Source organism: Stenella coeruleoalba (genome assembly GCF_951394435.1).
Source record: "Stenella coeruleoalba genome assembly, chromosome: 8".
Taxonomy (NCBI): domain Eukaryota; kingdom Metazoa; phylum Chordata; class Mammalia; order Artiodactyla; family Delphinidae; genus Stenella; species Stenella coeruleoalba.
In genome coordinates, this window is record NC_137154.1 from 34,176,387 (window position 1) to 34,189,596 (window position 13,210).

The following is a 13,210-nucleotide window of genomic DNA, read 5'->3' on the forward strand; positions in this document are numbered from 1 at the left end:
TGTGCATGCAAATTTAGCACTGCTATGTTTCATTGTTGGATGGATTCCTTTTATCATTATGTCATGTCCTGCTCTGTCCATGGTAATTTTCTTTACTCCAATGTGTAATCGACATTAATGATGTGATATTAATATAACACTCATGCTTTCTTTTTGTTAGTGTTTGCATTAATTTTCATCCATAATGTATATTTTTAATCCTTTTACTTGCATTTTTTAATCCACTTTGCCAAACTCTTTTTTCTTTTCAATTTGTGTGTTTAGACTATTTACACTTCATGTAATTACTAGTGTATTAGGAATTAAAAGTTCTGCCATTTTATTTTTGTGTTTTCTGTTTGTTTCTTCTGTATTATGTTTCTCTGTTTTATTTTTCATGACTTCCCATAGGTTATGGGAAATATTTTTATAATTCCATTTTGATTTATCTAAACAGTTTTTGAGTATATCTCTTTGTATAGTTTAAGTGGTTGCTTTGATATTAACTACATTACATATACATTATTTATCACAGTTTACAGTATACATGTTTTACTTGTCAAATGAAGTATAAAACCCTCACTTCCCTTTACAATCCCAAACCTTCTTTGTTTATAATTGTCGTAACTATTTCTCTGCATATATTGAGAACCACATCAGATGTTGTAAAGTTTTTACGTCAACTTTCAAAACATAATTTTGAAAACTTGAGACAGAAAGTCTATTGCATTTACTCATGCTTTTACTCTTTCTGTTGATTTTTCCCTTCATCTCCATGCTACAAAATTCCTTATTTTATCATTTTCTTTCTGTTAGAGAACTTCCTTTGGCCAATCTTTTAGAATAGATGTGCCAGTGAAAAATTTTTTTAGCCTTCCTTCCTTTGTGAATGTCTTGATTTCTCTGTTCATTCCTGAAGGGTATTTTCACTGGCTACAGAATTCTGATTTGGCACTGAGCTCTTGAAAAAATCTGTATTGCTTCCTTTAGCCTCCATGGTTTCTAATGTGAAATCTGCTGTCATTTTCATGGCTTTCCCCCTAGAGTTAAGTCCCTAGCCAGTTTGTCTTCTTCTCTAACATTCACAGTCTTATTATGTTTGTTTTACATATAATATCCAGGGTTTTTAGCTATACTTAGAAAAAGAAATAGAGAAAATTTTGTCTACTCCATCTTTCTGGAAGTAAGAGCAACAGTCACTTCGGAGCTAATTCAAAAATATACCCATTTAATAACTCTAAACCTTATCAGCTATTCTTCATCTTTGTTTCGGAGAAGTGCTGTCTTTATTCCAACATACTTTATATTAAAAAAATATATATGCTAGACCTAACTATAGGTTAAGTCTAAAGGGAGTTTGGTATGATAGTGCTATTCTCATAGGGTTGAACATTTCCCTGTCACTTACTGCCTTCGTATAAAAGTAACACTAAAAAAAACTAAAAATTATGACATATGCTATTTCTAAAATACTATGGTTGCTCTTGAAATGTGCAGAGGTAAGGAACAGTATAAATATGACTTGAGAATGTTTTTTGTTACAGAAGTTTAAGTTTGGAATATACATGTAAATATGAAAGATACACAAAGAAGCAAAGAATATGAAGTAATTCATAATTACTTGAAGTTAACTTGAGCAATACATATAAAGATCTGTAAGAAGTATATTATTGCTATGTCAATATGAACAAAATGAAAATGACAATATTATTATCATTCAAGTTGCATCAGTCAATCTCATAAGATAAATCTTTCCTCAGTCTGCTCCAAAGACATGTAAGCTTTAATTTTTGATGTTCTTTATTTTCTAGATAATTGTCTTAATTCACTAACTCACTCAATAAATATGTTCTGGGCTTCCCTGGTGGTGCAGCGGTTGAGAGTCCGCCTGCCAATGCAGGGGACATGGGTTCGTGCCCTGGTCCAGGAAGATCCCACATGCCATGGAGCAGCTGGGCCCGTGAGCCACGGCCGCTGAGCCTGCGCGTCCAGAGCCTGTGCTCCGCAACGGGAGAGGCCACAACAGTGAGAGGCCCGCATATCGCAAAATAAATAAATATATAAATATGTTCTCTGTGCCACATTACATCACTTTAGTTGTGGGGCCTATGCTTTATGACAGTGGTTTCCAAACTTTAATGGCAATATGAATAACCTGGGGTGCTCTTTTTAAATAATGACTCCCTAACCTAATCCCCAACAATATTGATTAGTAGTCTGAGGTTGGTCCCAGGAGTCTGCATTTTAAAGAAATTCTTTATATAATCCTTATTCAGGTGGTCTACAAATTACACTGTAAAAATAACTGGACCAAATGATTTTCATAGTTTATTCAATTCTCATATTCTATTTATCTTAGCATCTTGGTCAGTGAGCTTCTAAAGGATCACAGAACTTCTAGAAATCTTAAGTCAACCAGCTAAATGAGCCAGTTTATCCAGCTAAGTAGCACACAGCCAACCCATTCTGGTAAGTTGTGTTTCCCAGGGTGGGAATTTGAGTCACTCCTAAAAAGCTATTTTTAAAGAGACTTTTTCTATTTGGCTGTTCCTCCCTAACCCAATTCAAGGACATCCAACTCTATGAGTATGGCTCTGGGTCAACTACAGCCTAACAGAAAGATTATTTTATCGGAAATACTTTTAGAATGCTTACACTCTGTATACAAAAAAAAAAAAATTAAGTTGTTAGTATCTATTTGCAAGTTTATATAAATAAAATAAGGACTTTGCTTAAGAGAATCCTATATTTTTGCAAATTGTATTTAACTTTATTATTTATAATTTTATTTAATATATTTACTTAATTCGGGTTGAGTAAATTAAACCCTGGCATAGTCATCAATAAGCACTTATCAGGTTCAAAATGGCAGTATAAGGAGATCCTGAACTCACCTCCTCCCACGGACACACCAAATCTCCAGCTATAAATGGAACAATTCCCTCTAAAAAATGAAAACTATCTGACTAGCACCTCCAAAACAATGATGAGGGTGGGAAAAACAGAAACGCAATCCCACCAAAAATCCCACTCTTGGGTGCGGCTCACCCATAATCAGGAAGGATCTCACAAATATGGAGCTTCTTCCTGAGAAATGAGGGGTTTGTGCCCCACATCGGGCACCCCAACCCTTGGGACCTGCACTGGAGGGCCAAGCCCCCAAAATGAATGGTTTGAAAACCAACAGGGCTTATGTTCAGGAGACCCAAAGGGCTATAGGGAACTAAAATTCTACTCTTAAAGGGCTCACCTATAGACTCACTCACTCTGGGACCCACCACAAAAGAAGCAGTTTGAAAATCACCTAAATTATACGTGAAAAAGATTCATTTGCCAATCTTAAAGCATCTATCAGAGGGGCAGAGCCTGTTAGGACTCTCTCTAGGGATAGAGGTGTTGGTGGGGGCCATTTTTGCCCTCTCCCTCTACCTTGCTAGCACCAGTGGGGTCACACAGTGATAGCACTCTCCCACTGTCCAGCTAAAGCCAGTGGGAGTGCCTCGTCCCTGCACTCTCCTGCTCCATCACTAAAAGCAGTGGGTGTGACCCAGCCCTGTGCTCTCCTGCTGCCTCTAAAGCCTATCACTAAACCAGACTTACACAAAATGTTAAAGGGACTTCTTTAAGCTGAAAAAACATGAGCACTAATTAATAACAAGAAAACATATGTAAGTAAAAATCTCACTGGTGAAGATAAATATATAGTAAAAGTAGTGGATTATTATAAAGTTAGTATGAAGGATAAAAGACAAAAGTAGTAAAAATAACTATAACTACAATATTTAGTTAAGGCATACACAAAATAAAAAGATGTAAAATGTGACCTTAAAAACATAAAACATGTGAGGGAGTAAAAATGTGGAGTTTTAAAATGCATTCAAACAACTAGCTATCAATTTAATATGAACTGTATGTGTGTACACACACACACAGTCTAATATATGTGAGTTTCATGGTAACCACAAAGCAAAAATCTATAGTAGACACAAAAAAGATAATGAGAAAGGAATCCAACCATATCACTACAGAAACTCATCAAACCACAAGGGGAGAGAGCAAGAGATGAAGAAAGGAACAGAGAGGAAAACAACCAGAAAACAATGAACAAAATGGTAATAAGTACAATTAATGTAAATGTAAGCAGACTCAGTGATTATTATGAACAATTATATGTCAACAAATTGGACAACACAGAAGAGTTGGAAAAATTCCTAGAAACATACAATCTTTCAAGACTGAATCAGAAAGAAATAGAAAGTCTGAACAGACTGATTACTAATAAGGAAACTGAATAAGTGATCAAAAACTTCTCAACAAACAAAATTCCAGGACCAGATGGCTTCACTGGAGAATTCTACCAAACATTCAAAGAAAATTTAATATCTATCATTCTCAAACTCTTCCAAAAAATTGAAGAAGAGGAAACACTTTCAAACTCATTTTATGAGGCCAGCATTAGCCTGATACCAAAACCAGACAAGGACACCACAAAAAAAAAAAAAAAAAAAAGAAAATTACAGGCTAATACACCTCTTGAACACAGATGAAAATATCCTCAACAAAATATTAGCAAGCAAAATTCAAAAATACATTAAAAGGATCATATACCATGATCAAGAGGAAATTGATTGAAGGGATGCAAGGATGGTTCAACATCAGCAAATCAATCAACATAATACAGCACATTGACAAAACAAAAGATAAAAGTCATATGATCATATCAAAGATAAAAATAAGATACAGAAAAACCGCTTGACAAAATTCAACATCCATTTATGATTAAAAACTCTCAACAAAGTGGGTATAGAGGGAACATATATCACCATAATAAAGGCTATATATGACAAGCCCCCAGCTAACATCATACTAAACAGCTTTCAGCTTTTCCTGTAAGATCAGGAACAAGAAAAGGATGCCCACTCTTGCCACTTTCAGCCAACATAGTATTGGGGAAGTCCTAGCCAGATCAATTAGGCAAGAAAAATAAATAAAAGGCCTACAAATTGGAAAGGAAAAGTAAAACTGTCACTATTCACAGATGACATGAGTTTATATAACCAAAACCCTGAAGACTCCACCAAAAAACTGTTAGAACTAATTATTAAATTTAGTAAAGTTGCAGGGTGTAAAATCAATACACATGACTCATGTACCACAATGTTCACTGCAGCTCTATTTACAATAGCCAGGGCATGGAAGCAACCTAAATGTCCATCGACAGATGAATGGATAAAGAAGATGTGGCACATATACACAATGGAATATTACTCAGCCATAAAAAGAAACAAAATTGAGTTATTTGTAGTGAGGTGGATGGACCTAGAGTCTGTCATACAGAGTGAAGTAAGTCAGAAAGAAAAAAACAAATACCATATGCTAACACATATACATGGAACATAAAAAAAAATGGTTATGAAGAACCTAGGGGCAGGACGGGAATAAAGACACAGACCTACTAGAGAATGGACTTGAGGACATGGGGAGGGGGAAGGGTAAGCTGGGACAAAGTGAGAGAGAGGCATGGACATATATACACTACCAAATGTAAAATCGATAGCTAGTGGGAAGCAGCCACATAACACAGGGAGATCAGCTCGGTGCTTTGTGACCACCTAGAGGGATGGGATAGGGAGGGTGGGAGGGAGGGAGATGCAAGAGGGAAGAGATATGGGGATATATGTATATAGAGAGCTGATTCACTTTGTTATAAAGCAGAAACTAACACACCATTGTAAAGCCATTATACTCCAATAAAGATGTTAAAAAAAATCAGTACACAAATATTAGTTGCATTTCTATACACTAACAATGAGTTCTCATAAAGAGAAATTAAGAAAGTAATCCCATTTACAATTGCATCAAAAAGAATAAAATACTTAGGAATAAATTTAACCAAGGAGGTGAAAGACCTGTAACACACTGATGAAAGAAACTGAAGAGAATACAAAACAATAGAAAGATATTCATGTTCATGGATTGGAAGATTAATATTGTTAAAATGTCCATATTACCCAAAGCAATCTACAGATTAATTCAATCCATCATAATTCCAATGGCATTTTTCAAAGAACTGAACAAACAATCCTAAAATTTGTCTGGAACCACAAAAGACCCTCAATAACCAAACCAATCTTGAGAAAGAAGACCAAATCTGGAGGCATCATGCTTCCTGATTTCAAACTATATTATAAAGATATAGTAATCAAAACATAATGGTATTGGTATAAATACAGAAACATAGATGAATAGAACAGAACAGAGAGCCCAAAAATAAACCCACGTATATGGTCAATTAATTTATGACAAAGGAGCCAAGAAAATACAATGTGGAGCGGATAGCGTCTCCTTCAATAAGGGCCGTTGGGGACACTGGACAGTCACATGCAAAATAATGTAACTAGATCACTATCTTACACCATACACAAAAATTAACGCAAAATGGATTAAAGAATTAAATGTAAGACCTTAAACCATAAAACCCTAGAAAAAAAATATAGGTGGTAAGCTCCTTGACATCAGTCTTAGAGATAATTTTTGGATCTGACTCCAAAAGCAAATGCAATAAAAGCAAAAATAAACAAGCAGGATTACAACAAACTAAAACGTTTCTGCATATCAAAGGAAATCATTAACAAAATGAAAATGCAGCTTACTGAATGTGAGAAAATATTTGCAAATCATATAAGTAATAAGAGGTTAATATCCAAAATATATAAGGAACTCATACAACTCAACAGCAAAAAAATAAATAATACAATTTTAAAAAATGAGCAGAGGATCTGAATAAACATTTTTCCAAAGAAATACAGATGGCCAACAGGCACATGAAAAGACGTCTGGCATCATTAATCATCAGAGAAATGCAAATGAAAACCACAATGAGATATGACCTCACACTTGTCAGAATGGCTATCATCAGAAAGACAAGAAATAACAAGTGTTGGCAAGGATGTAAAGAAAAGGGAATCCCTGTCCACTGCGGATGGGAATATAAATTGGTACAGATACTACGGGAAACAGTATGGAGATTCTTCAAAAAATTAAAAACGGAACTACCACAGGATGTGACAATTCCACCTCTGGTTATTTATCCAAAGAATATGAAAACACTAATTTGAAAAGATACATGCACCCATACGTTCACTGCAGCATTATTTACAATAGCCAAAATGTGGAAACAACCTTAAGTATAAATGAATGGATGATTAATAAATAAGATGTATATATATATCTATATCTATATATTATATATATGCAATGGAATACTTCTTAGTCATAAAAAAAGAATAAAATCTTGCCAATTGCTACCATCAATGGACCTTGAGGGTATTACATTAAGTGAAATAAGTCAGACAGAGAAAGACAAAAGACTGTGTGATTTCACTTGTATGTGGAGTCTAAAAAACAAAACAAATGAGCAAATAGAACAAAACTTACAGAGAACAGACAGGCGGTTGCCAGAGGAGAGGTGGTTGGAGGTAGGCAAAATGGGTGAAAGGTGTCAAGAGGTACAAACTTTCAGTTACAAATAAGTCATGGGGATGTAATTTATAGCAAAGTGACTATAGTCAATAGTATGGTATTGCATATTTGAAAGTTGCTAAGAGAATAAATCTTAAAAGCTATCATCACAAGGGACTTCCCTGGGGGTCCATTGGTTAAGACTTCACCTTCCAATGCAGGGGGTGCGGGTTCGATCCCTGGGGGGAAGCTAAGATCCCACATGCCTCGGGGCCAAAAAACCAAACCATAAAACAGAAGCAATATTGTAACAAATTCAATAAAGACTTTATAAAAATATAGGAGCCTTCACTGAAGCTGTTTAAAAAAAAAGCTGTCATCACAAGAAAAACAAATCTGTGACTTTGTATGATGATGGATGGTAATTAGACTTACTGTGGTGATATTTCACAGTGTATACAGATATGAATCATTATGTTGTATACTTGAAATTAATATATTATATGTCAATTATACCTCAGTAAAAATGCACTAATCACATACTACTAATAACTTTAACAAAAAAAGCTATCAAATATTATACCTGCATTATAGTCAAGCAAAGTATTAAGCCAAATACTATTATCTTGCATATCAAGTCTCAGCATTTCTGAGTTTATATCACAGAAAGCCTCAAAACAAATCCAAACTTATGGTTGCTCCCTTATAACATCCAGAAAGATTCAGTATTAAATCTGCATGAAACATGGAACTTGCTTTACTTACTTAAAAATGAACAGGTTGGAGGACAAAACATTAAGAATGTAGTATGAGTAAATAACTGGAGTACAAAGACCTAAGTATTCATATGAAGTGCATTTCTAACCTTGGCTCAATTTTTTGTTCTGACTTATAGGAGGCTAACACATATATTTACCTTACCTCACTTACTTCAAAAAAGCGTTCTCCTCTACTGGCTCTTCTCTCTAAATTAAACAACAACAACAACAAAATCATGTTAAAATGGCCAACCAATCACAGTATGTTAAAAGTCTGCATAAGGAGAAAATAGGAATTCAAAATTTAAACAAAAGAAGTCAAAAGAAAATAATGTTGGAAGAAAACATCCAAGATCTTCCTGGAGCTAAGTTGTTCAAAACAAACTCAAAAGAATTCAGCACCAAAAACTGTCTATAATATAGAGGAAAATCATCAAATACTAATGTGTAGGTTATAATCTCACCCACTAAGAAATAAACTTAACTCTGATGAATACAGTTGTAATTCCATAGCCACACAACTGCTGAGAGGAAAACATTCAGTAGGGATGTCCATCCCTATCTCTTTGTTCCCACCATGTGAGATTTATTATTCTATCTGTGTGTTTTCCTGGAACTGAACCACACTGGTTGCAAGTGAAGTACTAACAGAGGACTACCAGTTTTAAATAGGCCAAATTACTTTCCTGACACAGATATCTTCATGATAGTTATGTGCTGAGTCATTTGGACTGAAATACATCTTCAAATAAGTTTCTGATGCTAAAAACTGTTAAATATAGAATTCTGATTCTTATTCTCTAGGGACTCCAATTTGCAAAACACTGAGAAATATTTCACAAGTCAAAAACTTGGGGGAGAAAATCACAATGGGAATGGAATAAAATATTGCTACCACTTAAGAGTCATCCACAGTAACTGTAATTTTAGGAAGTGTTAGTATATATTCTGAAAATACAGAAAATATAAACCTACCATTTGTATAGTTTCTTTTCTTTCCCAATTTTGTTTATTGTGATAAAACACACATAATATGAAATTTACCATATTAACCATTAACAAGCATACAGTTCAACAGTATTAAATTCATTCATAATATTGAGCAACCATCACCAACATCCATCTCAGAACTCTTTTCATCCTGTAAAACTGAAACACTATACCCATTACCAACTCCTCATTCTCCCCTTTCCCAGCCCCAGGCAACCACCATTCTACTTTCTGTCTCTATGATTTTGACTACTCTAAGTACCACATGTAAGTGGAATCGTGTAGTATTTTTCATTGTGTGAGTGGTTATTTCACATAGCATGTCCTCAAGTTTCATCAATGCTATAGCATATGTCAGAATTTCCTGCCTTTTAAGGCTGAATAATATTCCATTGTATATGTATGCCACATTTTGCTTACCCATTCATCCACTGATGGACATTTCTGTTGCTTCCACATTTAGCTGCTGTGAATAATGCTGCTATCTACATGGGTGTACAAATATCTTCAAGATCCTGCTTTCAATTCTTTTGGGTATATACACAAGGTGGAATTGCTAGATCATACGGTAATTCTTTTTTTAATTTTTTAAGGAATCACCATACTGTACCATTTTACATTTCCACCAAGAGTGCACCAGGTTTCCAATTACTCCACATCCTCTCCAACTTTTGTATTTTTTTCTTTTTGATAGTAGGCATCCTAGTGGATTTGAGGTGGTACCTCTTTGTAGTTTTGATTTGCATTCCCCTAATGATTATGATGTTGAGTATCTTTTCATGTTCTTCTTGGCCATTTTTATATCTTCTTTATAGAAATGCCTATTCAAGTCCTTTGCCCATTTTTAAATCAAGTTGTTTGGTTTTTTATCGTTGAGTTTTAGGAGTTCTCTAACTGGATCAGATATATGATTTGCTCACATTTTATCCCATTCTGTGGTTTGCCTTTTTACTTTACTTGCAGTGTCTTTTGAGGCACAATTTTTTTTCATATTTGTGAGGTCAATTTGTCTATTTTTCTTTTCTTGCCTGTGCCTTTGGTGTCATATCCAAGAAACCACTGTCAAATCCAATGTCATGAAATTTTGTCCTATGTGTTCTTCTAAGAGTTTTATAGTTTTATGTCTTACATTTAGGTCTTTGATCCATTCTGAGTTAATTTTTGTATATGGTGTTAGGTAAGGACCCAACTTCACTTTTCTGCACATGGATATCCAAATTTCCCAGCATCATTTATTGAAAAGACTGATCTTTCCCCATTTAATGGCCTTGTCATCCTTGTAAAAAATAATTTGACCATATACATGCAAGAGTTTATTTCTGGGCTCTCTATTCTAGTCCATTGGTCTATATATCTGTCTTTATGCCAGTACCATACAATTTTGATAACTGTAGCTTTGTAGTTAATTTTGAAATCAGTGAGTCATTCAGCTTTGTTCTTTTTCAAGATTGATTGGCTATTTGGGGTCCCTTGAGAGTCCATTTGAATTTTAGGATGGATTTTCCAATTTCTACAAAAAAACATAATTAAAATTTTGATAGGGATAGCACTGAATCTATAAATCACTTTGGTGGTATTGACATCTCAACAATATTAAGTCTTCTAATCCATGAACAAGAGATGTGTTTGCATGTATTTATGACTTTTAAAATTTCTCTCAGCAATGTTTTGTAGTCTTATTTGTACAAGTCATCACATTCTTGGTTAATTTATTCTTAAGTATCTAATTCTTTTTGATACTAATGTAAAAAATTTTTCTTAATTTCCTTTTGAGATTGTTCATTGTTTATATACAAAAATGCAGCTGATTTTTGTGTGTTGACTTCATATTATGATACTTTATAAATGTTGACTGCATTTATAGTTCTAACAGGTTTTCTATAGAATTTTTAGGGTTTGCTACACAAAAGATCATATCATCTGTGAACAGAGGCAATTTTAATTCTTCCTTTCCAATTTGGATGTCTTTTATTCCTTTTTCTTGCCTAACTGTTCTGGGTAGAACTTCCAGTACTATGTCGAATAGAAGTGGAAAAGTGGATATCCTTGGTAAATACCAATAAACTTAACTCACATACACAAAGGTTCTTTGAAGTTTCTAATGATTGTTAAGAGTATAAAGGGGTTCTGAGATCAAAAAGTTTAAAAATGCTATCTTAGGTATAAACTCAGTAGAAATACATGCACTATGGGAATGTACAAGAATGTTCATAACAGTATTATTGGGGTTAACTAGAAAATCAACATCACCTCAAATATCCAGAAATAGTAAAATGGATCAATACAATGTGGTATAATCATACCACGTTTTATAGTTAGCAACAAAAGTGAATTAATTTTAATTACATGCAAAAACATAGATAAATCTCCCAAAAATAGTTCAGCAAAAAAGGCAGAAATATTTAGTAATATTTCAGTTATATAAAGTTAGCTATGCAAAACCAAAGTATGTTACTTAGGGATGAACAGTTAAGGGTAGATGTTGTTGGGATACAATTCTCCTTGGGTCTTTCAAGTTTCTGCACCTCTTGCAAATGAGACACGGACTGCCCTTTGTTCTGGATTATCTTTTCAAGGATCTTTGTTGAGATAGTGATAGAGACCCCTTCAGGAGCAAAGCACACATTTGCTTACAGTCTTGGAAGACTGGATCAGTGTCTCCCTCCAGAGCAAAGGGAAGGCAAATTACTGACCAATAAAAAAGACTCAAGCTCCCTAAGCTCAGATTGCTCTCCTGTACTGCAAACCACCCACCGAATGTGCAGGCCCTCTCTGCATTGATCTGTGGCAACTTGGGCTCAGGAAACTGGAACACGCTGCTACTCACCCTATTGTTAATGCTGTGAATAGGAAACTGTCCTTTGTCTCTGATCCAGGTGTCTCATATCTTCTACCAGTAACCATGAAATTGTAACAGGTTACTTGGTTAACTTCCATGTGCGGTAAAATCTCAGACTTTTCACAGCTCTTGACATTGATCATCAGTATAATATTGATAATGACAGTGGTGATAATGGCTAACATGTATTGATTTTCTGTTGTTAAGAAATTTACAGTACAGTAGAGGAGACAGGTCAAAAATTGTGATAAATGCTATAAAAAAGACAAAAAGAGCAAAGAGAGAGGGAGAGAGAAACAGGGAGGGGTGCAAGTTAGACATGAGAAAACCTCTCTGAGGGAGTAATGTTTATACTGAGATGTGAAAGTTGAGAGGATACAAGTCATATAAGAACACATAAAGGCTATGAGACAGGAACAGTTTTAGGTGTTGAAAGAAACGAAGGTCAAGCTAGAGATGAGTAAGTAAATGGCAGAGAGGCCTGAGAAGATGTTGGACAGGCATGGAGTGGGAGACAGTTTGTGGAGAGCCTTGTATGCCTGTATTTTTTCCTAAGAGAAATAGTAAGCCACAAAAAAGCTTTTAAATAGAATTTACATTGAAATTTTATGAAAAGCACTAGTTGCTGACTGGAGAATGGGTTAAAAGAAAGTAAGAACGGAGAAAGGAAACAAATTATGAGGTTGCTGCAATGAATCACAAGAGATGATGGCAGTCTGGCCTGGAGTTGGAACAGTGCAAATGAAGGCACATAAATGGTTTTAGATATTTGAGTAAAAATTGGAAACAAACTGCTATCAAATTTCAGATGTGCAGGTGGAGAGACAAAGAAGATTAAAGACTCCTAGGCTTCAGCAATTCGAGATTTCATTTAATGAAATGGGGAAGCTTATTAATGGTGGGCAATTAACACAGCAGATGCTGCTGGCTCCCCACAAATATCCTTTCTCTTCCTTGTTCTTTACTAACAAAATACTAATTATATGGTACAGCAAAGAGCTCTAGCAAAAAAAGAACAAAAACCAAAAAACGAAAAAACACATTTCCTAGCTTCCTTGCAACTTAAGAATATGACATAAATTCAGAGTTACCAAATATCACATAAATGGCATTAATGTCTATCTCCTAAGATATGTGCAAGCATTAAATGAAAAATATGTGTGTAAATTGCTTCACGCAGTCA

The 13,210-nt window shown here is 34.7% G+C and overlaps 1 protein-coding gene across 6 annotated transcripts in view; it reads right to left on the reverse strand.

The window, feature by feature from the left end:
• Positions 1–13,210, reverse strand: part of ANO5 (anoctamin 5) — a 96,123-nt gene that overhangs the window by 77,064 nt on the left and 5,849 nt on the right. For 3 of the 6 annotated variants that reach the window (XM_079928252.1, XM_079928250.1, XM_079928247.1), the window contains exon 2: positions 8,362–8,405. The exons of 1 other annotated variant lie outside the window; for it this stretch is intronic. In XM_079928252.1, coding sequence (XP_079784378.1) covers positions 8,362–8,405 — 44 coding nt within the window. The remainder of the gene's footprint in view (positions 1–8,361; positions 8,406–13,210) is intronic. 2 more of the 6 variants (XM_079928249.1, XM_079928248.1) reach the window with 1 other exon arrangement.